Source organism: Hibiscus syriacus, unplaced genomic scaffold (genome assembly GCF_006381635.1).
Source record: "Hibiscus syriacus cultivar Baekdansim isolate YM2019G1 unplaced genomic scaffold, ASM638163v2 tig00002219_pilon, whole genome shotgun sequence".
In the NCBI taxonomy this organism is placed as follows: domain Eukaryota; kingdom Viridiplantae; phylum Streptophyta; class Magnoliopsida; order Malvales; family Malvaceae; genus Hibiscus; species Hibiscus syriacus.
The window spans coordinates 80,168-107,693 of record NW_024061915.1 but is presented as its reverse complement, the minus strand read 5'-3'; the positions used below and the strand labels follow the sequence as shown (position 1 = coordinate 107,693).

At 35.1% G+C, this 27,526-nt stretch overlaps 1 protein-coding gene and 1 pseudogene across 1 annotated transcript; both read right to left on the bottom strand.

Annotated features, from left to right (window-relative positions):
- Positions 1-10,660: 10,660 nt before the first annotated feature.
- Positions 10,661-11,166, bottom strand: LOC120138390. The gene has a single exon (XM_039153870.1). The coding sequence runs from the start codon at positions 10,990-10,992 to the stop codon at positions 10,669-10,671; it is 324 nt and encodes a 107-aa protein (XP_039009801.1). The 5' UTR covers positions 10,993-11,166; the 3' UTR covers positions 10,661-10,668.
- A 15,420-nt stretch (positions 11,167-26,586) lies between these two features.
- On the bottom strand, positions 26,587-27,297 carry LOC120138309 (annotated as a pseudogene).
- Between the last annotated feature and the right edge of the window lie 229 nt (positions 27,298-27,526).

Here is a 27,526-nt window from a genome sequence, read left to right as displayed (position 1 = left end):
TTTAATTGCATCTTTGTATTTTTGAAATATGAGGAAGGGAATTCTTTTGCCTTCAGAGATAAAAGTAGCATTAACAAATTCCAAGGACTGGAAGAGGACTCTAGTGCATTTTCATCTACCCCTACATATGGTGCATCTGTAGTGATAGAGGCAATGATGTCTTCTTCCGCTTTGATGGTCACCAGAGTCCCATCAACAATGAATCGGAGCTTTTGGTGAAGGGAGGAAGGGACTGCCCCAGCCATGTGAATCCAGGGTCTCCCTAGCAAGCAACTATAACTCGGATGAATATCCATGACAACAAAATCTACTTCAAATGTTGTAGGGCCAATTCTGAGAGGGATAATCAACTTCCCCATTATCTTGCGTTCTGTCCCATCAAATGCCCTTACAGCATTGCCACAAACCCTCATTTGTGATACATCCACAGGAAGTCTATTTAGAGTGGCGAATGGCATAACATTCAAGGTCGATCCGTTGTCAATTAACACCCCTGAGACGATGACTCCTTTGCAATGAGCCGTAATGTGTAAAGCCTTGCCCCTGCCTTTTCCTTCTTCAGGTATTTCGTCATCATAAAAATAAATAAATTATCTGCATTAATATGATTTACCATCCTGTCCACGTTCCACTGGTATATCCTTCCCTACAAAAGTTTCATTCAGCACTTTGATCAGAGTATTTCGATGTACTTCCGAATGCAACAGTAGAGATAACATTGAAATCCGCGCTGGGGTCTTATGAAGCTGTTCCACAATATTATACTCGCTGTGTTTCAGAAACTTTAAAAATTCCTGAGCCTCCTCAATCTTAACAGGCTCATTCAATTTATCATCAGGATCTTTAATAACCACATCTCTTGCTTTATCAGCCTTTCCAGGAGCATAGCATCTTCCACTCCTGGTGAAAAATCCAACTTCAGCAACCTCTTCCTCCTTACTCTCAGGAGTATTAATTTGGCATGTATAGTCCCAGGGAACACTCTTGTTACTCTTGTAGGTAAAAGGCGCAGGGGTTTTGATTACCACCCTAGATGTTATACTTCCACTGCTGGCCTCGTAATTTGGTTTCGATATGACCAGGACAGGCTTTTTTAAATTCTTTTCAGCTTCCCTTGAATTTTCTTCAGAAGCGCAGATATATCTTTCATTCTCACTCATTCTTTCTTCATAGAACTGTAACTCCTGCTTGTTCATTAATTCTTGGACTATTTGCCTGAATTCTTAACAGTCCTGAATTTGATGACCATTTTCACCATGGTATTCACAAAAGTTTTCTGTCTTTTCCGTTGAGCATTCATTTCTAGGGTTCAACAACCCTCTCTTCTTTATTTGAGCATATACCCATTTCAGTGGTGTTCTTATTTCTTCAATTCTCCTCTTAATTCTCTGATTTTTCTCAATAGCGTTCACTCCCTGATTCTGATGATTTGGAAGCGGGTTTGCAGCAACACAGGGTGCTTCAGAATCATTAAAGGACACCACCTTTCTCTTGATCAGATCTTCAACCACTCTTTTAAAAGCGAGACACTTTTCAATGTTATGTCCTCTGAGATTTGCATGATATTCGCATGTCTCATTTTCGTTGAACCGTTTTGGATAAGGTGGTTTAATTGGATCAATGAATTTTGGTGACACTACGTGAGCTTGGACTAATCCATGGAAGAGCTCACTGTAAGTCATTGGTATGGGAGTGAACGTCATCCTTTCATTGTTATGCTCGCGCTTAGTCTCTCATTGGGATGAAGAAGAATTTCCCATCTTCGGCTTACTCACAGAGAAATTTACATTATTCACCTCTTCTTCTTTCCTTTTCACATAGGGTTTCTTTGCAGGAGTTTGGCTACCGACAATCTGCCCCTTCTTCAATGCTCTCTCGATCATCTCTCCGCACATCACGATATCAGAGAAGCTCTTAGTTGCCACTCCTAACATATGATCAATATAAGGAGATTTTAACGTATCTATAAACATGGTTATAAACTCCCTCTCAATAAGTGGTGGGTGCACTTGAGCAGCAATATCCCTCCAGCACTGAGCGTACTGTCGGAAGGTCTCATTATGCTTCATCTCCATATTTTGGAGAGTAACACGATCAGGCATCATATCGGTAACGTGTTGATATTGTTCTTTAAACGCATTGGCCAAATCCTTCCAAGACCCTATTTTAGCTCGGGTTAATTGGTTATACCATCTGACAGCTGACCCCGTCAAGCTGGCCTGGAAACAGTGAATTAATAGCCCATCATCCTTCACAAATCCTGTCATTCTTCGACAAAACATGGTCAAGTGAGCAACAGGACAAGTTTTTCCATCATACTTTTCAAATTCCGGCATTTTGAACTTTGGTGGTAATACTAGGTCTGGCACAAGACTCAATTCCTCTGCATTCATTCCGTCTTGAGAACCCTGCTTTCCCATTTCTTTAAAAAACCCTTTGCACCAGTCCTTTAAATGCTCTGGTACTTCTGTTTTAGGTTTCTCCATTTCCTCAGGATCTACATCAATATACTCATGAGGACTGTTTTGAGGGTTAGTCGTGGCCATTTGAACCTTTACAGCTGAAGACCCTGCAGGATTCTCAACTAGCTTTTCAGGTGAGATAACTAGTCTCGGGGTAGACTCCTGCCTAGAAACTTCAACAGGGGTAGTGCTTGGTTCTTTAACTGTTTCAGTACGTAACCCAGACATCTTGGTCATCATCTCATTCATCATATTAGCCTGGCTTTGCAGGATTTGATCTATAATTGACTTTTGTGACTGATCCATCTTTGCCTGCCATTCTTGTTGTATTCTTAGTAAATCTTCTTGCATTTCTTTCTTTAATTGATCAAGCTTGGCCTCCATGGCTCTACTTCGCGTGTGATAAGGATTGGAGTTTTTACTTGCCAGAATCGTCTGTCACATAACCCTTCGGAAATTAATTTTATTGTTCTTTTAAATTCGAATGCATATTATTGGTAATGTGCTATAAATGATACATTTTATTGGTGATGCATTATAAATGATGAATTTACTTATGCATAATGAATGATGCAAGTATGAAATGCAAATAAAAGGCGTTGACCCAAGCAGTAACCATTCGGAAATACTTTCATTGGATAAAAAGTTTCACTCATTACAAAGGAGTTATATTACATATAAGGCCTAACCCTCAGACTCAGCTCTACAATTTCATTCATAATGGCGATGATCTCCCTTGTATATTCAGAAACCGGATTTGTGCGCAGTTGGATGATCTCCGCTCTATTGGCTAATTCGTTCATGTACCGAGCCACTTCACCCATTTGAGCAATAGCTTCCCCCATCATGCGCTCGCGTTCTTCTACCAAGGATCGATAATGCTCATATGTATTTTCCCATCCCTTATTGATGCGTTTGATCTCTTTTTCTAGATTGGTAATATGAATTCGACATTTCTGGAGTTCACCCTTTAATTCTCTGATTTCCTTCTGGAAAGATTTGTTTTCTTCGAGAGCAACTCTTAGGTCCACTGAAACGGGAGGAACTTGCACTTGCAGAAGGGATTGCTCAAGGTTCGATACATGACTTTTGAGCTCATCATTCATAGCTCGAGATTGGTTCATTTCTTGTTCGAATCTCATCTGTAATTCTCCCATTTCTCTCGTGAGCTCATCTACTTGCTGACCTTTTGTAGAGAATCTCTGCATCCACGATCCAATCTCTGCCTGCTTTCTATCTAGGATTCGATTCCATCCCTGTCTCTCAGACCACATCTCTTCTTTCTTTTGCTTTCTTTCTTCTTCAAGCTCTAAAATTCTTCGATCTTTGTCCCCAAAGTCCTCAATTATACGGTTCATCTCAGTTTTTAACCCCTGGACTTGATTCTTTTCTTCTTCTAATTCTTTCAAGCTGACTTCTTTTTCTTCTTGGAGTTTTTGAGCTCTACGAGCCTCAGCTTTATACTGCTTGATCAATTCCTTTTTATCGGCGTCTAGCTCGCATACTTTTGCTTTTCCAGCTTCTATCTTCTTGATCTGACACTTGTTCTCAATTTCCAGACTTTTGATTCGCCGTCTTGCAGCTGCTAATTCTCTGGATCCAAGTCTCTTTCTCACTTGATGCACCCTTTGATAATCTTTTTTTAAGTCTTCTAAATTGGCTTCCACCTCCTCTTTCCGTTCTCTCATCATTATAAACTGTCTGGCATGAAATTCAGCCTCGATAGTCAACATGAAGTTTTCTCTCTCCATCTCTTCTATTTTCTTGGAATCTTTAGCCTTTTCCATTTCAAACTCAATTCTTTGGATTTCCAGATTCGAAGGGATATTTCTGATTTGTTCTTCTATCGACCTTGATCCCTCTCCAGATGTTAAAGGTATTTTATCATTTACCCTCCTGATTCTCCAGGCTTCATAATCAGGCGTTAAAATAGCATCCGCTCCAATTACTTTAGTCCTAAAAGTCATCCTCCAAGAATCAGCCACATCTTTGATTTTCTTTCTATAATTGCCTTCTTTATAATCAAATTCAGCACCAGTCAACCCATGAGTCACGGGAACAAACTGTCGGGCACCGTACTGTCTCAATATCAACAAAGGAGCGTATCCCACTCCTCCCCACAGTCCCAGTAATATAATCCAGTCCAAATCTCCACACTTGAACAAGATTTGTGTATGCATCAGCCACGGTGTTCGCCATGCTATGTTTTGACTTTGTAGATTCCGGAAGAAATCAATCCATTGATCTTTCTGAGATACTTCAGGCCACTCCTTCGTAAGGTACTCAGCAACAGGAGAATAATCTTTCAAAAAACGGTTATAGTTGACTTTTTCTTCCTTCCAGAAATGGCTTCTGATCCACACAGTAAGCAATTGAGTACAACCCATAAAACGACCTCCCCCCAACCTTCTACATATATTCAAAGATCGAAAAGTTTCAGCAAGAATTGCATGGACTGGATTCACCTCTCTTCCTAACTTCTCAACCAAATCGACTACTGCTAGCTCGATCAATCCCAAACATTTTGGAAAGATTACCAAACCATATATACCCAAAGCAAATACATCTCTACGCACGTTTTCATCTACGTGTGCTTCAGCTATCTTTTGTAAGTGAGACCACGGCACTCCCTCACTTTCTCCCTTGCGTTGCAAGCGATCATTTACCCATTTGTCGCTTGTGCCCGAGATCTTTGCAAGCTTTGACTTAAAAGAAGGCCCTTTTATCGACCGGGAGTAAACTTTGTCCACTTTAACGCTTGTCAAATTCAACAGAAATTGGTATTCCTCGAGGGTTGGAGTCATGTCCTCTCGGTTGAATGTGAAACAACTATAGGCCGGATTCCAAAACTGTATTATGCTTCGTATGAGAACCGGGTCTACCTTCACGTATATCAAATGAAATATATCCCCATAAGTCTGCTGAAAAGCTTGCCTCTCAATAAGATTCCAACTTTCCCAAATGGTTTTCAATCCCTGAAGCTCATTCTGTTTTAAAGAAGCTGGTGTATAATCAGACAGATCCGACACGTAGTTCCCTGATAGACTATCTCCCTGCTCTTTCTGCTTGGCTTCGAACCAGTTCCTTACATCTGCTGGATTCACTTCTTTGTTTAGGAAACTCCTTTCCATCGTGAAAGTCTTTCCACTTTATCGATACTCACAGATCAATCGCCTTTTCTAATGATATGTCTATGCAGTATGAAAAAAATAAACAAAACAAACAAAACAGTTAGTCAAAACAATTGCATAAATTTAACATAAAAAGATAAGTAAAACGGGAAATAAATCTATTCTATTTATGTATTATCTACCCGAACATGCTCTCTACCCTCCTAAATTAATTAAATTCTAACTGCACCTAAATTCTATTTCACATGCTTTAACAGAATAAATCTATTCTACACACTCAAAAATAAATAAATAAAATAAAAAGGTTAGAGGGTTTCTCCATTGTGTACGCCTATTTTGGGTACCTATTGACGGACAGAGGTTCAGTATGACTCTACCTAGTGTGACCATTCTATGGTTCACTATATGCATGGTTTCAGCTCTAACAGGAAAAAGGGACTCGAATTGTCCTTGATGTCGGTGCCCCCTTGGGCTACCAAACCCTCAATCCTCACCCATTACAGGTTTCAAATGGACCGAGTTCAATTCGAGGGGATTCACTACCTTATACCCATACGAGGAATAAATTCCTACGAAGGTATAAGGTATGTATCCCATGGGTTATTTGCCCAAAACTCATACGAAGAATAAATTCTTACGAGAGTAAAGCAATCACCCTAACTAATTTGGATCGAAACTCATGTCTAGAGCTCATGTTATGCTAATGAAAGTGATGTGTGTGAGGAGAAACAAACAAACCTTTGACTCAAAAAACAGGAAAAAAAACACTCAACGAGAACTAAAAAAATCTGAAAAAATGAAAACAATTAAAATGTTAGTATATAAAAATAAATAAAAATTCAATACATAGATCATAGTTTTACTAAAGATTCGAACTTATAATTTCCACCATAACGACCATATATAAGCGACCGACAGCCTGACTCTCTAAGTCCCCAGCAGAGTCGCCAAGCTGTCATAACCATTTTTTTTTACAATTGAATATATTTTTTTTAAACAATTATGACTTTAATTTGGAAAATTTGGTGATTTTGAATGGATTTGAATAAAATTGAAAAGAGTCGCATCGACCTTTGGGTTAGGTAGGTCAAATACCTAAAAACGTCTTTTAAAAACAATTTTAAGAAAAATAATTTTATAAGACAAAAAATTTGGTCTACGTTACCAAAGATTCATTTAAAACAGGTTCGGGAGTCGGTTACGTGTGGGGAAGGGTAAACACCCCACAACGCCCAAAATTGGTACTGTGTAGCTTACACATCGTCGTAAATGGTGAAAATTACAATTTGAATATAAAACTAAAATATGATTCGTTTATTGAGATTTAATTAATTTACTTCGAATTATTTTATCAGAGAAAATTCTTTAATTTGAAAGGAAATCTCGAGATTAACAATCCTCCGTCGGGAAAGTTAACTCGTCTATTTCTTATCTTTTAAAGAATATTCTCTCATCATTTATTTAAAAACGTATCGAATATAAAATGAAAATTTAAAATTTACATTCACATAAAATAAAGTGAGTGTCCCTTAAGGTACCACATATTACATCATTTTAATAAATTAATTAGTAAAATATACTCGACTTGTTACAAGTCCCTATGTCGTAAAAATGCCGTATCGGATCGTACCACTTCGACCAAGTGGTACTTTCCACGCCCATTCTACGCATACGTGTTCTTGAAAATATAATCGAATATTTCTTACATAGATAAAAATATAATGAAAATAAATGTGATTGGAAATACAAAGATTTACATTAAATTAAAGTAAACACAATACCAATAATTAACTAATGAGTAAAATGCACATCCATACATAAATGACTAAAATACAAATTAGTAAATATTACAGCCCAAAATAAATATTAAAACATTTAAGGGGCTAAAATATAATTAACAAATATTTAAAAAACAGTAAAAAAAAATAAACCATAAATCATATTAGGGACCAAAATGAAATGAAAAAAACATAAAGAACTAAACCACAATTAAGCCAAATGTTAAACAGGGACTAAAACGAAACATGCATAAAATAATATGGCCAAATTCGAACTCTAATAAAAATGTAATAATAAACCAGATAAGGACTAAAATATAATGAAAGTAAAATAAACAGACATTAATCGATATTTAACCCAAAATATGAGAGTAGTGATCAAGATAAAAGTTTCATAAATAAAGAGTACAATGTCTAAACTTTCAAAAATATTAACAATAACCAGTCCAGTGACCAAAATGAAAAAAACATAAATCACAGGTCCAAATTCGAAGATCATAAAACATACATAATATATAAACTAGTGATTCAAATAAAACAAAATAAAACTATAGTCTCGAAATAAGATTGCATGGATTTCATTTAGTGACCAGATTACAACCCTTACAAAAGCTTGAGGGACCTAAACTGTTGTTTACCCATAAATGCTAAGAACACGCGTGCAAGATTACAGAGGTAAGAGGACCAAATAGGCTATTAGCCCTTAATCCCATCACTCGGCCTCCCTCCTGCTTCAAAACGACGTCGCTCGACGTCTGAAATATAACCCCTTTTAGGGTTATTTTGAAACCCTAAAATCATTTGCTCACTCCCCATTTCCTCAGCCGTTTCACTCGTTCTTTCCTCCCCTTCCCTTCTTCCTCGTTGCCGAAGCAAAACACTCAACCCCGGCCACCGTAGAACGGTGGCCACGGGGTTTCACACACTACACAGTTTCCCCCTAAAATCGACCTAAAACTAAACCCCCACTCACAACCCAAACCCGAAACCCCCAAATCCGAAAGGTAAAAAAAATTACCTCCAAAGATAAAGCCTAATCACCCCGATGAAGCAATGGTGGTCGGTTATGAGTAAGCTTCGGTTCCTCTCTTTTTCCTTTCTGTTTTCTTTCTTATTTTCTCTCCTTTTTCTCTTTTTTATGTAAACCCGAATCTTTTTTCTGTCTTTTTTTTCTCCCCTTTCTCTCGTTCTATTCCCTTGATTTATGTTGAGTATTTGGTGAGATGATGATACCTAGTGTAGGGCATGGCTTTTTCTGATTTGGTGGGATAGAAATCCCGAATATTTAGGGATTTATTGGTATTTTAATTTAGAGTTTAGATTTTGTGAGATTTGAACTGTATATGATATATTTTCTTGATTGGTTTTGCTGTAGATGACAATAGTGAAACAGTTGGGGTCAGACCGGAACAGTGATGGTGGCGGCGCTGAGGCAGAGAAGGGGAGGCTCGGCTTGAATGGCTGACGTCTGGGGAAGCTGAGGAGTCACACGGCGGCTGGAAGTCCAAACAGAAGCGGCGGCTGAGTAGGGGATTAGGGTTTAAACCCTAATATGTTTTAGGGTTTGAAACCCTAATCTGCTAGGTTGGGTCTGGGTTAGCAGTGGGCTTCTGGTCTCTGGGCCAATTGGGCTTCGGGTTGTTGTAATGGGTCAGCTGGGTCACTTTGTAATCAGGCCTTAATTTGGCCTGCAAAAATATATGTAATTAATTAATAATAATAAATAACGATAATAATAATAATAATAATAATAATAAAAAACCCGGACAAAAACGGGTGTCTACAGTTTATACTAGTCTTCTCTCCCTCATAGACTAAATTATCAAAAGCCCCTTTTAGTTATATCGTTATATTAAATGTCAGTTGCTTCAAGCTCTGTCAATGGCGGTTTACTCATAGTAATCACTTCAGTATATTAGTAAGTATTGCTGAAGATGAAGTTGCTACAAATGGTGCAAGGAAGTTAGGAACATAATGAAGAACGTATTAGTCTATTGTTATACAAACATATCTCTGTGTTTAACATTCGTATTAGCGAAATCGAACCCAAAAAAAGAAACATACTCGTATCTTACATTTACACCTAAATTTAAGCTTTGGGGAGCTTTAATCTTCTTGAAAATTGAAGTGGTGGTATCCCTTTGTTTTGATGTAATTAATAAAATATAAATAAGACTGGCAGACATTTTAGCTAAGAAAATATGCTACTATTTGGTGAAGGGTGGAACTGACTGATGCAAGCATGATGGAAGAGCATGATTAAATGAGTATAATACATGCATCTCGGACACAATTCTTGGTTTAAGTGTGTTGTTGAGTTTAAAAATAGTTTTCCTTGTAATTTGTTTCCTCACGTTAAGAAGACTTAGCAGTCAGGATTTGCTGCTCCTTCCAATTAAGTTTTGAAAGAAATGTTTTTCACTGATTCTCATGCTTGTCATTCATCGTTTGTCCCCCTTTGAAGTAATCGTTTCCGACCCTCCAAATACCTGAAAGCTTACAGAACAAAATTAATCATATTTTCATTTACTGCTAGAAGAAGAACTTCTTGCACTAACCTGGATTGTAAAATCTTATCAAGTTTTGCTGCTCATCAAAAAACCAATTTCAGGCTTGAGCTGGAACAACAACAAAAAACGACCCAAACCCTTATTTAGAGATCATTCCATGGGTTTTCCCTTCCATCTTTAGCAGAACACACAGTTCCTGCCTCTTCTTCTGAAAGGGTAAGTAAAAAAGATGGGTTCTCATTCCCAATGCAGATCCAGTAGCCAATGATTTCCTATTATTATGTTGGCAGCTGCAACAGATGAAAGGAATCTCTGTGCCATCAATCAACACGCAAGAAAAGAAAGAACATAGGAAGAAATTTGAATAAATTACCAGTCAGAAGCCACCCCAAAAAGGATCAAATTTAAGTAGACCTTCTGATTTTGAGATCTGCTTTGATGAAGATCTCAAGGGGGTGGGGAAGCAAATCACATAGAGAAATGATTAAAAAAACTTTGCTAGTTTAGGATTTGAAATAAATCTATTTGTTGATATAGTCTTTTCTTACAACCATAAAACTTGTATCTCTTCTCATTTTATAATTACAAACGGAACTGAACTAATTAGAAAATGAAGGTAAGCAAGAAAAACGGTCTGAAATTTATCTGTAACTTGATGCAATGGATGTAAAAAACCCATGAGTTCAAGACAAAAAATCCAAGAATCATCTTGCATAAACGAAGTGGAGAAAAGGAATAGGAATTCCTACTGATCTATATATGATCATCTCCACTCGTCTTTTTTTCTTCAAGAATCTCCATGTTTATGCCAGCAAACAAGCATGGCAACACATCGCCTCATGATGTAAAATCTCGCCTTCTGTTCCTTGGCCATGCTACTACATTTACGCGAAACGGATGTCTTTTGTGAAAAACTTCTTGGTAGTGGACATTTAGACGATGAAGAAGAAGAAGAAGAAGAACATGAGTTTTTCTGTGAGAAACTCCTAAGAAGGGGAGCCTTGGAAGAAACACTCTTCGTGGAGAAACTCCTTGGAAGTGAGAACTTTGAAGAACTTGAACAATGGGTGCCTGAAGCTTCCTTCTTTGATAGCTTCCACTTATCATCCATGTAAAAATCTTGGAAGCTGCAACACTAACAATAATGGGATAGACAGTTCCCTCAAAGTTTGATCTCTTCAACATAAACCTGATAGCCTCTTCGTCTGCGCGTGGGAGAGATGAACAATGAAAAAAGAGAAGTTGAGAAGGGGATTTGACTGAGAAGGATTCCAAGGGCTGCAGACAGTAGTGGGACTATATGTTGTTATATATAAAGTAAAGTAGGGCTTCCCTCCTTAGAATTCGAGCTTTGTTAGTTTGATCTCATCAAATGTTTATTTAGCATTTTAAAGTGTCGATTCTCAACTCTCCTTAGGATTTTAGAACTGAGTTTTGAGTGTTACATAATAGGGAATGGATCATTCGTGCTGACCTGGCACTATAAATTTGGTCGGCTGTATGAGGAATTGTGAAGTCCTCATTCTTTGTTCATAATAATATTTTGCCTCATTTCTCAATCACATCACTCTTGGATGTCCATCATTTCTTTTTTCTTTTTTCTTTTTTCTATACACTATTGTCATACGGTGCTCCGTAATAATGCCAGTATTTTAAGTTTACATCATAAAATAACACACATGAGAGTGAGAGAGAAGAACAAAAGTGGAAGGAGGAGGGTGGTGAGGTGGGGTCACAGTATTGTTAGATGCTTCTTGTGATAAGGATCGTGTCCCTTTGTTGACAGAGTTTGAGGTTAAATTTTTCAAATAATTCTCTTTTGAAAGCTAGTGAATGGAACTTACACTTTTTACAGTGCCATTTTGATTCTTGACAGTGTCCCACAAACTATAAATGTTTGGGGGAGGGGCTCCTTTAGTCTCCTCTCCCCAGTTTCATGTTGGAGGCTTAAATTTCACATGTACCTTCCCTACCTGTAGTTGTACCACTTCTTTCCATTGGATCCAACTTTCACTCCACTGCCATTTATTGCTTATTCTTAGTCCTTAAAAACACTTTCATTTTTTGTTGATACGAGTATCGAAGCCCTCTCTCGAGACATAATTCCAGTGCCATATGATACTTCTGTCATTATGGACCATTGGATCTCTTCCATCCATCATATGACAAATTCAGGAGTTTATTCGGTAAGTTTCCTATTATCATATAGTTTATCTCGATTACAAATTAACTTTTAGCTTCTCAAAGCATTGCATAAATTATCCTCTAAGAGCCCCCATAGCAGTGAAGGATATCATTTGAATTCTTAGCTTCACGGAGTCTCAATTGAATTGAAAAAGGGTAAGCAATTATGATACGAGCCTAATGGTTTTTGAGAGTTGTAGACGAAGAAGAGAAATAAGAAAGGGATTACAGAAAACAGATACATTCATTCAGCAAATTCATAAGAAAAGTCTCAGCAGTACAGGGTTTTATTAATTTACAATGTACTGAATCTAGTGAGAATGTCAGTTGGCTGTACTGGTCTAACAATCTCTAACGATCATGTGCAGGTGTCATCTGTGCTTCTTGGACTGGAGACTTACAGGTTTGCTCCTTATATTCGGCTGAACAGGTAATGGGCTTCATCCTTATCTCTTTGGTTTTACTAGTCACCAGCTTCTCGTGTGTTTCTTTATTTGATTTCCAATCCCAAAATCCCCAATTTTTTGGCTCAAAATCCCTAACCCTTCTTCGATCATTCTCAATTTTCCTTCTTCATTTCTACCGTCTTCCTCCCCGATCGTGACAATACCCCCTTGACAGGATCCTTGTCACCAAGGATCGAATGATGGAAACTCAGCTCGTATCACCATATGATCTTCCCATGTATCGTTCGATGCATCAAGGTTCGACCATCTCACTAAAAGTTGAGTGACAAGTTTGTTGTCCCTCTTCACTATTATTTTTCCCATAATTGCTTGAGGATAAATCTTTATTTGGCCATCATCTTCTGCTGTAAGAGTCGTTGAAGGTGAAACACCCTAGTTCGTATACATCTCGTAATCGAATTAAAGATATCAAATCAATTTAACAGATATTTACTGAATTTAAATGTTTAAAAAAATTGTTTTGGTTTAAAATATTCTTTTTATCATTTTAAAAAAAATTCTTTTAGTGTATATAGTCATAACATAATAATTTATTATTCTAAATAAAGATGATTTTATGCCGCAATTAGACAGTTTTATGTTGTTTTATATCTATATACAACTGACTAATGTTGTTTGGTTTAAACTCATTTAAAAATATTCGTAATATTCATTCATAAATACGATTATACTGAAATTAACCAAACATTAAAATGGTTCTAAATTACTATTTCAGACCCCTTTTTAATATAAATATAATAAAGCAACCCAACATATATAATATACATGTCACTAATAAGTTAAAGTTATGATGTTTTATTGATACTATTGGTAGGTTTAATTTCCACAAGATGATGGCACACTCCTCACTTCACGTTCTTTTCTTTACTCAAATCTACGCATGAAAATCATCACACTCAAAATAAAACTTAGTGAGACAATAGCATAGCTAAAATGAGATAAAAACATAAGATTTCGTAAAACATTAGAAAAATAAATCTAAAATTAAAATAAAAATATTAAAACTTTCAAAACATATTATTCATGTTGCTTTCCTCTTGAAAACCTGAAAATCATCACACTCAAAATAAAACTTAGTGAGACAATAACATAACTAAAATGAGAAAAAAACATAAGATTTCGTAAAACATTAGAAAAATAAATCTGAAATTAAAATAAAAATATTAAAACTTTCAAACCATGCTATTAATGTTGTTTTCCTCTTGAAAACCAGATCATCTCATGATTTTATCAAAAATAATATAAACCATCATTAAATATAAAAAAACAACATCACATTCCTTCCATTCGAACATATTTTTCATTCGAACATATTTTAAAACTTTCACTTCAGTTATATATTCGATTCTTTCATATTCTTGTCATAACTTTTACATTTACTGTTATAGTTCATTGTATATGTAAGATAATACAAGGTTCGTGAGTCAGACGAGTGCTATCATATCAGAATCATAATATGCACACAAAGTGCAATCACATCTGAAAATATACTAGTGTACACACTGGTAACACCACAATATATCACATCAGAAATGAACACACATAGTGTTATCACATTAGAATCAGAATATGCACACAAAGTGCAATCACATTAGAATATATATATATATATATATAAGTGCACCCACCGATACACCATAGTATATTAAAATTGGAATATATAAGCACACACAATGCTATCATATCAGAATCGTAATGTGCACAGAAAGTACAATCACATCAGAATATATACTAGTGCACCTTCAGGTAATACCCCAGTATATTATATCACTCCACCACATGTACCCACGACTCTTAATGCAACATACAATAGGTTTTCAGATCATATTTCATTCATTTATAATTCAGCATTTTCAATCAGTAGCATTCTCATATATCATTCTCATAAAAAATCATAATTTAGCACAATTCATACCCTAATCATTCTTAAAATATTCATGTGAACATTATATAAATAATTCGTATTTAAAACAGAAAACATATTTTAAAATAATACGATGTTGACTTATCACAATTAATGTACTCATTTTAACACTTTACTTATAAATCAAAATATTCACTAAGTTTTAGGTTTAATCCTTTGCTTTCCATTGTTTCAACTACACTTTTATTAAAATTTTATATTATGGCAGTTTGCACTACCCTCAAAGAAATATTACTCTGTTTTAATATAGAGACTAAAAAATTATTATGTTTGAACCATTGAAAACTAGACTCAAATAAGAATCTAACCATATAAGGCACTCTGTCTATTTCCACTTGTACAATTTATAGCGAACTTTCAAAGTTGACTGACAGAAGCTATTTTGGGCAAAATCTGTTGTCCTGTTTTCTGACCTATCACTGATTAAAAATTCATATATTTTTTATACTCCTCGAAACCAGTTTTCGTTTGTTCTAAAGGAAACTAGACTGATATATGAATCCAATGGTATAAGATTCATCCTTCAATTATTTTTGTAGAATTTCTGGTAATTTTCTAAATTTACTGTAGATAACATAATTTCTAGGCATATTTCATTAACTTGTATCCTTAACAATTGAACATATAGGCTTGAATCATACTTCGCATACACTAAGAGTCACTTTTTAACGTAACTCCAACATTGGCTCATCGTAAGCCAATATTTGTTCGATAACATCAATACAAATTAAATGCACTCACATTTGCCTCGCCACCGAACCTTCTCGACAATATTCTTCTTGATCCCACACTTTTCCTTCCTTTCAAACTACTTGGATCACTAAATTTACTGTGGTATGACGATATTATATAATAATATAAAATATTCAAACTATATGTTAGTATCAAACTAAGATAATCTAAACGAAATTATAAAATTAGATATAAATAAAATCAATACTTGAATCGATATAAAACTAAATCATACTTCCTTCATAATTTCAAACTTCTCAAAAATGCTTATTTAATCTCATGAATATTTATTTCCATTATCAACGCTTCAATTTTTACCAATTACACCATCAAGCCATAAATTAAGAATTCTTTTTAGAATTCATATTAACTTTTTCATTTAATTCATAATGACCCTTCACCATTATGATCATTTTACATTAATCACATAAAATTTCCAACACCTTACTAAAATATTCAAATCAACACTTAAACATTCAAAAGCTTACAATTTCCTCCTAAACTTTCTTAGACTTTTCAATTTCAACCACACAACTTGATAAACTTGCAATTAAATCTCAACTTAATAATTAAACCCAAAAATCAGCATACTAAATATAATTTCCAGCATTGCAGTAATTACCTAAATGATACTTTCACATTTAATAAACTTGAAATATTGTCTCTATAATATTTATACTTTTCGAAATCCACCCTCAAGCTTTACCAAACTTGAAATTTTGTTCCAATCAACTTTCTAACTTAAAAATTTCAGCATTTCTAATATTAAAATTCAGCATTAACACTTCATCTATCACATTTATGCAATAATATCCCACAATTCTCAAAACTTGTATATTAGCCCTTTTACTAACTCAAGCTTCTAAATGGATCCAAATTGATTTCTAAAATACATAGAACACTTCTAATATCATTTCTAGACCATAGGAACTTTTTCAATATTTTCCTCTAATTTCCCTTATGGCCGAATATAACAAGTCTTTTAGGACTTGATTTTCATTTCATTTCAAGCATGAATTCAACTTCCTTAGATTAAATTCATGTTATTCTAACCATAACAACATCAAATTACATCAAAATCTCAACATTTCCAAAAACTCTAATTAGGCCAAATAGTATATAAACATGTACACATCAAATTAATCATCATACATGTCTTAGAATTAATCTCCAACCTTAAAAACATCAAAATTCTTCTTGAATTCTTCAAACTCCAAAAATCCTACATAAACCCTAATTCTCAATCTCAACACAAATGCATCTTCACCATGAAATATTGGTACCAAATGATATAAAATTTCATATATATTAATTCTCTATCTAATAGCTTAATCCAAAAATCAAGTGTATAACTTCAAAAATCAAAACAATTTTTTTACCTTGAGCAAGGTGGTTCGGACAAGAGAAGAATAACAAGCTGAAAATGGCTAATTTCTTGATTATTGTAACATTAAATTAGCCTTTACACCTATCTTTAAATTATTATAATTGAATTTTTTATTCAATTATGAGAAATTCCAAAACTAAAATTAATGAATCTTAAAAATTATCAATTGCCATTGTCATTTCCTACATTAAAATATTCTTTGGTCAAAGATGAATCAATTTGGCTTTGACTTTCTACTTTCGCCATGCAATTTTTTAAAATTGCATTTTAATTAATAAAATTCCACTGTTCAGTCAAATCTGAAAAATTACACTGTTCTAAGCCAAATTTATTTGATCTAAAATATGGAAATAATATTTTCAACTATTTTCTAACATCATTCAAAATTTTGTAAAATTTCGGTTTGATCCGATTATCTGATTTCAATACCGCTTTATTGCTTTATAGCTTTTAACACAAATCTCATACCTAAAATTTGATTCTCATAAAAATCTTTGTTTTAGACCAAACTGTTCATTTACAGGTTAAAATATATAATTTTTTTAAAATTACATTTTTAGTTCTTAAACTTTTCAAAGTTTACACTTTAGTCACAAAACTTATATTTTAGTCACTAGTTAAAATTTGGGGTATTACAGAAGGTATGATCGAATCCCCCACTATTTTCTCCAAGAGACTCGCATGAAATACTGAATAAGCAAGAAGATTCTGGTAAGTCCAAACAATAAGACACTTCTTCGATTCGTTCTAGTATTTTGTAAGGGTCATAGAACCTTGCAGCTAACTTTAATTTTTTTTCGAATAACCAGGGACATTTGGAGATGTGGTTCCTATTTGAGGTAAACTTCTTCACCCGCTACAAAGCTTCTTTCTGCTCGATGTTTGTATGCTTTTTGCTTCATCCTACTCAGGGTTGGGCTTGAAATAGCTATTCTTTAACAATTTGTCTCAGTTTTTCACGTTCTTTTAATATGACATCTACACTTTGCACATCAGATTCTGTTTTCCATGTCATGATAGGGGGTTGTAGCCATATAGGTCATTGAAAGGCGTTATTTTCAAGGTTGTGTGATAAGTGGTGTTGTACCACCATTCAACTTGAGGTAACCAATGTGCCCAGTGTTGAGGTTTTAAAAAAACAAAATCCTCTTAGTTACTGCTCTAGGCATTGATTAACACGTTCAGTTTGTCCATTAGTTTCAGGGTGATAAGCTGTGTCGTAGATTAATTGTGTATAGATGGACAAATCTGCATGTTGAGGATTTAAAGCCTTACTAAAAAATGTTATAGGTCTCCCCTCCTGAGATAGAAATGTTCCCACTCCTTTCAAATTTGCATCGGTTTCCAAATAAAATATTTTTGAAAAATTCGGCAGTGCTAACATTGAAGCAGAGCACATTGCTGCTTTGAGGTGATTAAAAGCGTCTATCCCTTCTTGTGACCAATAAAAGTTGTCTTTCTTCAACATTTGAGTCAACAGTTTAGTAGCTCTTCATAATTTCGAATAAACTGTCTATAGTATCATGTCAGTCCCAAAAAGCCTCAGAGGACTTAAAGCTCTTAGGTAGTGGCCATTGTTGCATGGAAGAAATCTTCGAAGGATCTGTAGAAACCCCTTTCTCCAAAATTATATGCCCCAAGTATTATACTTGTTGTTGGCCAAGAAAACATTTAGATCTCTTGACAAACAATTGATTAGCTTTCAGAGTGTCTAAAACAATTCTCAAGTGCTGCAAATGATCTTGGAGTGTAGGGCTATAAACCAGAATGTCATAAAAAACTAATACGAATTTTCTAAGATAGGGGTTAAATAAAGCATTCAATAGGGACTGAAATATAGCAGGAGCATTGGTAAGGCCAAAGGGCATTACCTTGAATTTGGAGTGTCCATGGGGTGTTCTGAATGTTGTTTTATAGATGTCTTCCGGTTTAATTCTGATATGTCAGTATCCCGAACGTAAATTGATCTTAGAAAAGTAAACTGCCCCATTAAGCTCATTCAACATATCCTCAACCACATGAATATGAAATTTATTCTTAATTGTTTGATTATTTAATTCGCGATAGTCGACACAGAATTTCCATGTTCCATCTTTTTTTTTACGATTAAGCAAGGAGAGACGAATGGACTTTTACTCGGCTGAATAATTGAGGAAGCTAGCATAGTAGTTATCTTCTGTTCGACCTCTGTTTTTTTTTTATGATGAGCAAAGGCGGTAAGGGCATAAATTAATTGGAGAAGCTTCAGGTCTCAGTGTGATGGCATGATCATGTTTGTATTTTAAGAGGAATCATGTTTGAAGTTACCTACATACTCATCATAATTATATGTACTTCCAACTCGGGTTCCATAACAGTCATTTTATGGAATGTAGTAGTATCCAGTAGAGACATTTTGCAATAAGTCGGAGTCTTGTTGTCATTGTATGACAATCAAATGAGCATCCTTATCAATGGTGAGTGTCATATTGTTAAAGTCCATTAGAATAGGATTGAAACGCTTCATCCAATCAACGCCAATAACCATGTCAGTGCCTCCAAGGTTTAAAATTCGGAAATCATGAGTAAAGGAATGCCCATGCATTACCCAAGTAACCTAGTTTGCCCTAACCGAGCTGAACAACTTTTATCCATTAGCAACAACAATGGCTAAGGGGTTGGTAGGCAACAACTCAATACCTTCATTCGCTCATCGATGTGTGAGGAAACTGTGGGTACTCCTAGTGTCAATTAAAATGCTAAGTGATTTACATTTTATCGTTTCCTTGAATTCGTAAGATATTATGTTCAATGCTACCATTAAGGGCATTGACAAAAATCTCTAATGTTTCTTCTGTTTGGTTTTCAGGATTCGTAACTTCTTGTAATTGTGCATCATCTTCTTCGCTATTAGGCTCATCGAGTGTAGTTGTCGAGTTTTACATTAGTGACCATGGGAAAACTTATCACCTCACTTGAAGCAAAGGTTGTCCAGTCTTCTGTAGTCAATGAGATTCTGTTTTTGTGGAGAGGTTGGAGTAGGTTTCGAGTGTGTTGTAATAGGTAATGGTCTTGAAAAAGTAAAGTGAAAAGTTTTTGAAGGGTGGTTTCTGTCGTTTGTTTTCAAATTTCATGGATAGTTCATACAACTTGGCTTGTCTAGAGGCCTCTGCTAATACTTTTGGATCAAGGGTTTTTACTTTGTGTTTAATGTCCTCCTTGAGTCCACTTATAAAAGGTGTGACAAAAAAGTATTCCCCTGAAGTAGGGTTCTGTAGCAGCATATAGGATCTTAGTTCCTCAAATCGATTTTGATATTCTTCTACTGTTCCTTGTTGCATCAATTGGCTAAACTCGTCAATGATATCTGAAAAAGATCTGTCATTGAATCCATGGTAAATATCCACCTCGAATTCATGCCAAAGTACTATATGTTTCTGCAAAATATACCCATCGAACCAAGTTTCAGCCTTCTCCACAAGATGCATTGTTGCCAATTCTACTTTTTCCTCTTTGAGAATATTGTAAAAATTTTAAAAAAATTGTGGCACTTTGGTACCCAACCCTTTGGGTTAGTGCCATCAAACAATGGTTAAGGTCTTGGCACCATAGACCCTGAACCCCAAATGATCCTCCTTGTCCTTTTTCTTTCATCCGTATAAATTTCTTGTGACACTTTTGTTGCACTGTTCTCCCCTACTTGCATATATGCTTTTTGGGTCTTTGAGTTCGAAGAAGCTCCTCTGGTTTGGATTTAAGTATACCAGGTTCGTCTGGTTGATATGAAAAGTGTGACTTTTCATTTATCACAGTCATGGTCACAGGTTTTTTTTTCCAGATTTTCTCCAGCAACTTTAGAAGGTTCAGGGATTCCTACTTGGTCATTGTCTGAGCTATTTGTCTCTTGCCCATCTTTCTTCCCAGTCAAGATGCTTAAGATCTGCTCTACATAACCCTGGGTAGTGTCCATCCTTGACTCCAGACTGCTGATGTGACTGTCTTGCGCTTCCCACCACTTAGAAGGGTTGGTTTCATCAGTTCCTCTCCTCACCAACTGTACTAAGTCTTCAATCTGCTTTTGTATTACATAAAGGTATGGTGTTTCTGCCATAGCCTAATTATTCTTCGACATACCAGCCAACGCTTGCAAGGAAATGGTGGTTCTAGATACCAATTAATACGAACTTGGGAGCCTACTATCTTACCTTCCCTTATCCCATATATATATATATGGAGAAAAAGGACAGCCATTTTAAGGGTTTTTTTAGAGAAGTTGTAGACGAAGAAGAGAAATAAGAAAGGGGTTACAGAAAACATACTTTCATTCAGCAAATTCATAAGGGAAAAATGTCTCAGCAGTTTAGGGTTTTATTAATTTACAATGTACTGAGTCTAGTGAGAATGCCAGTTGGGTGTACTGGTCTAACAATATCTAACGGTCTCGTGTAGGTGTCGTATATGCTTCTTGGGCTGGAGACTTACAGGCCGACTCCTTATCTTTGATTGAATAGGTAACGGGCTTCATCCTTATCGTTTTGGTTTTATTAGTCACCTGCTTCGCACGTGTTTCTTTATCTGATTTCCCATTCCCAAAATCCCCAATTGCTTTACTCGAAATCCCTAACCCTTCTTCGATCATTCCCAATTTCTCTTCTTCATTTCTATCGTCTTCCTCTCCGATCGTGACAAATTACTGCAGTAAAGCGGGGAATCTCTAGGAATCCAACATTTTCTGCTCTGATTTCATGGTTGATCTTAATAGATACTGTTACTTCTCCTTTAACAATGTTAGGTAAAGCAAAGAGCCTTTATCCCTTACTTTTTTCCCATAAAATTCTCCCTAGAATGCAGGCATGCTTACAAGAGGATATCAATCCATGACCACAATCTTGTGATGAAGAATATACTGCCTCCATGACTTTCCGCTTTATCCAAATTAGAAATATATAAAAAAGAGTATGTACGTATATAGAGTCACACTTTTCTCCTTTCTTATAGCTGAAAACAACAGTTGAATTCTGCTATATCTGTCCCACCAACCAACACATTAAATCATAAAAACTTTGGTACTTTTCAACTTGAAATCTTGGTCAGAAACACCAGTTATTTATAGTTATATTTTAAATGCTAGTAATATATATTAAGAATCATAACAGCTAAATTAAAATCATTAAAGTATCTATGGGAATTAGGGATTCACATGCACATGCAACCTTTAGGATCAGCAAACACAAGCTTGAAATTTCAAATACACACATACACACACATCTATATAAATGATTATTCTTCAATATGTAAATACATCCTCCTATTATAGAATATTTCGCCAGTGTGCCCTGCTGAACTTCACCATGTGATGAAATTGATTTCTGCAATGATGTTTCTTCTGGTATGGGGACAACCTGCAAAGATTTTCCAACTTAAGGAGATCTCTAATCTTAATAACTTTCTATCACAAACTTCATTCACTTTTCTAAACATATATAGTAATCTTCAAAGTGTACTCCTCAAAGAAATCTTTATATAGTTTGAGATAGAAAGGATTCAATGTTTGCTTTTTGAGATTGAAGTTTCGGGTTTTGTTTCTTTGTTTTTGGTTTGGTTACCGAGTACCAGTGTTTGCAAATTGTATTAAACTTTGATAAATGTTCCTCAAAACGTGGTGTTGACTGTCCACAAGACTATAACAAAAATAAAAGGGTGGTGGAATCTGAAGAAAGTAGAGAAAGAACATATATTGTTAATGAGACAATTTGACCGCTCAATGTTTTTTTTATAATGCAAGTTTAGGTCTTTGCTTTCATATGTTTTCAAACCAATGCTGGCTTTTAATTGTTGTCCATATTGCTATTAGAAAAATAAAAAGGACATTACAGTGAAAATTAGATATTTGGTGCTAATCTTATTACTCCTATTTATTTATTCTTCCTATAGGACCCGAGTTCAAGTAATTACGTTTGTAGTATATGCGCGTTATCAATAGTTTAAAAAAATTAAACATATATCATCTTATAATTATCGCATACTATTAATATATATATTATTTCATATGATATCCAAAAATACTAATATAATTTCCGTTCTCTTTACTTTACCTTTACTTCTTTTGAATCATATATGTAGATTATTAGATTTGATTGGTCAAACATATTGTGAGGATGGGTCAATATCAAATCACATGGTGTGTTGTAGATACAATAGAATGCATCTTTTTTAAACTTGTTTTTGTTAGGGTTTAGCGAAAATATTTTTAATTTTTGCAAAATGATCATGTGGGCTTGAGAATATCAGCATTTGGAGTCCCACATGAAGACATGTGCGCTGCATGAGAATGGCAGAAGAAAGCCTGTTAAACACCCTTCAATTTTTTTCTATTTAAAATAAAACATTATGGGAACCCTTTTTGTACCACAAATGGATTAAAAAGAAAAAAAAAACAGGTCAAAAAAATCAATAAATTATGTCTCAAAGCCTCCATTAATATAAATTTATGAAAACTTGAGTCAAAAAGACGTGCACATTTTCACGTTGTTTGTTCACTGTCTATTTTCATTACCAAAGATTATTGGAACACCCATCATCTTTCTGACGTTCAGATTTTGCCCAATGTTTTTTTTCTCAATATGTTACAAGGAAATCATGGTCTGAGATTTTGTTCGAAGTTAGAAAAGCTTGGTAATATAAAGGGTGACATGTTTAACACCCCTAGGACTCCATAAATAATTGCCAGTGGAGTTTAGGTCCACAATGATTCTAAAGTACAGTGAAAAATTAAACGAATTTAAAGTACAGTAAATAAAATATGAGAGAGAGTAAATTTTAGTGATGATTGTCATTTACCATTTTTTAAAACAATGAACTTAAGTATGTTTCTTTTTCTCATTTCTAAACTCAAAATGATTTAAATTTGCTTTATCTTTTTCATTGCAACAATGCAATAACCTTAGTTTGGGGGTCAAAGGATTACAATATTCTCAATGTATATGTGTATCACCCACACACACACACGTGTGTATATATATAATTGTCTAAACCTGAATTTTTTTTAAAGAAGATAACATTTTCTTAATCACTTAGAATCGTTTCTTGTGTTCTTTATATTTAAATACATACTCTGTAGGATCTTAATAATCAATGGTGGATCTACGTTGGTACAAGGGTGGACAAGTGTCTATCCCGAAATTTGAATTTCCTTTTGATAGTTCTATTTTATCAATACTGTCTACCTTAAATTTTATTTTTATTCACCTCATATGAGATTTTTGTATTGTTACTAGATACATATTCACCTTAAAAACGTTTATAGATCGTCATCGTTGATAACATGCTGAGAACGTCCTTGTGTTGCCATTGAATGAACTCCAAGGTTATCATGCATGCCGAAGTTCAAAAAATGTATTAGCATTTAGGTATATGCATGTTTGTGACATGTATGTATTAGTGTATATAAGCATATGCACGGCACGTGTGCCATGATATGCCTGTCTGGTACTAGGATTGGGGTTCGTTTTCAAAAAGACTGAGTATTGCTGTTATTTTGATCATATCTTTAATCTGTTTTAAGATTCCGTTTATGATGATTAAATTCGACAATCAAGGACGAACCTACGTTATTGGTGGGTTGGCGGTTGAACACAAATTTTTTTATATTGAAAAATATATAAAAATATCATTAATATTAATTGAGATATTTATCAATGTAAATCCCTTATTCTAACTTAACATATTTTTATTTCTAATTACACTTTGTCCTTGAACTTAGTTTCTGGTTCCATTCTTATTGACAATATTAAGTTTAAGCAGCAAAGTTGATTGTCTAAGGGGGGGGGAAGAAGATATAGGTGCTTCATGTGTTCTCAAAATCTATATATATAAATATATTATATCAAGTCAATATTTATTTACTTTTATACAATTTCTAAACTAGCCAAACTTTTCTTAGTTTAAACCAATCTTTTTAGATGTAATATTATTCGACAGAAAAACATTAGAAAAGCTTCATTTCATCAGAAATTTTGCAAGCATATTTTGGGACTTGTATACATCCACACACTTGTATAAGAAATGATGTATGCTATGATTTCATACGTTTAATCATCTGGATACTAGTTCATTCTGATCCCCTTAAATTCTTCAGGATGCTATACATGTATGGATGTTTATTTTGCATGAGTATATATCATACTCATAGTATAAAATAGCGGTTGCGGCATCTGTCGCGGTTGCGGATGCTGCGAACGTTTCGTAACGTGTTGCGACTGTCGCGGGCGTGATTTTTTAACGTGTTGCGGGTGTCGCGGGCGGTTGCGTTGTGTTAATATTGAGTCGCGGTGAGCTTCAAAACCGTTACACTGCGTTGCGGCCGCAATTTAATACCACGATCATACTGAGACATGTATCAACCTGCATGCGGAAGGACGTTCCATAGAAGAAGCATAAAATAACATGAAACAACATTCACCATTCCCTGAAGAGAAAAGCCACTACAAGTTGCAGATATCTAAAAGCAAAAGGGATATATCCAAATCTTCTTAAACTAAAAAACCTCTGAATCTTCCGTGGTGGAATATCTTGAACGTTGCAGCCGTCTTAAGGGTTGGGGATATCTAATATTTTTTTCAGACTAAGCCTCAAGCACCTAAGAAGGAGGAAAAAAAAACTGATCGAATTAATAGATGGTAAAGAAAAATTATACATCACCTGCAAACAATCTGCCGCCTTTGTTCGAAAGAGAAAAGCAAGGGTAAGCCAAAACGTTTGCTGATGCAGCATCATCAAGATTCCCATTTCTCTCGAGAAAAGAGAGACCTTTACTAAACCTTGCGAATCTTGATGATGCAGCGCCTGCAAACACTGACTCATCACCATGGCCACCATGACATGAGATCTCTCCCCATGCAAAATGCTAAGAAAAAAAAACCCTGAAGGGATAAGTTATATAGAGAGGGGGGAAAGTAAGAAGATCAGGTTGATTTATACAGGGTGTAATCTTCTGTACCAGAATACAATTCTTGAGGGCGTAAAGAGTCATCCATACCTAGCCCACTACAACTACAGGTGTTTAAGAAACAACAGTTTTTTATTAAGATAATGACTAATTAGGTTTTCCGGCTTTTTCGTGATGACATAATACACTAATGATGATTCTATAAGCACAAATTATAAAAGCCCAACACCCTGGGTTCTTTTAATATGGTATAAAATTAAATTAAGAAGCCCTTTCATGTGGATGTGAGGAATTACTTTGTCAGAAATCCAACTTTCAAAGATGCCTGATATTCTTGAGCACGCCAGCCAGTACCTTCCTAGATTTCTATATCCTTTTATTACTTATCTAATTTTACATTTATAGTACTCTATAATTTCATATCTTTTATAACTCTTTAAATTTATATCAGTAACATAAATTCGTACGTTTATTCTTATCTATGTTTTTTTTTAAATATTAGCTTATAATTTCAGTGTCCTAATGATTAAGTGACATTAATACCTCTTGTACATTAATAATACCTCTTGTATATGATTTTAACCTTGCTCTCTCTCTCAATTATAATAAAATAAGATTCTACTATCAACGTTGAAACCTTTGATGTCATATATCTCTCGCTATACATATTGTGAATTTTATGTAATGAGCCTTTCTCATGTTGTAGTTGGTTAAAGGATAAGATCAAAGCATGCACAAGATTACGGAATTTGTATGACATTCAAAGGTGGCAAGGCAACCTGGACACTTCCTCTCCACAATTTTTACAGAGTTTTCTAATGGATTATAATTCGTTGCAATCATAAAATGTTGAAAATAGAGAGTACGGATTCAAATATAAACGCTATTTAAATAGACAGAGATTAAGATGGATTAATATGACCACTGGCAATATCTTACTTTAGTGAGACATAATTAATGGATAAATAAAGGTCTCTTAAGATCATAATTAGTGGATAAGTTTTAGGGATATTTTTTCAAAGGTTAAATATGTTGTTATCCCTTTGTTTGATTTTTTTGTATCTATTTTACTTTGGAATCTCAAGCTAGTTCAAGGTTAAATAAGTAGTAAATAAAAGCATCGTAGATGCATATATCGGATGCCGAACCCACCTATAGGGCCCAAATTGGACAACAGCAGTTGGTACCACTACCTTCTCTGAATACTTTGCAAGATACAATGTTGAACTATATTGCATCAGAAGAGTTACTAAGATCAGTATCCACATTCCAACGTTGCTCCAACCTCCTGGGATTCGATGCAGCTCTGGTGCTTCAAACGCAGCAAGCCAGTGCCCAACCATGACTCCAACACAGAACAGAAGGCGATGCCATTTGGGTGGGTTCACATCCCACTTAGGATCACGAGGACGGCCATAATAATCTCCAAACAATCGTCTTCTTACACTAACATTGAAGAAAAAGAAATAGTGGTATACAAAGAAGAAGACAAGGGGCCAACCTTCAAGATAGCCATTGAAATAAGGCGGGGGTACTAGAGTTAGCCAAGTGAATACTGAACTAACAATTGCAAGTTGTTCTACAATGCTTGCCTCACCAGTCAAATGCTTTCGTAAAGCATGCAAGCCATATAAAGCAAGGGCTATAGCTACAAACCATGGTCAGAACAACCTACTCCAGCTGAAGTACATCCAAAAGAATGGATTGAAAACCAGATTAACAGTCCATTTGGTAGCTGCAATTCCAAGGGAAACAATAGCAGCCCATTTGACAATCTTTATAGGCGTTAACTCCAAAATAGTTTATTTGAGTGAATCAAAAGAGAGGTTTTTGAACGGGCCAAGCAAAAGGTTTCGAGAATCTGAGCTTGGAAGGTTGGAAAATGAGCATTCGAGAGGAGATAAAAACTGGGTTGTTGTTGTTTTCGGAAGTGGTGATGGTAAAAGACTGAAATTCGATGGGTTATGAATAGGTTTGAGGCTATGTTGAGAATAAGAGCCCTTGCATTGAAATTGTTTGTTGAAA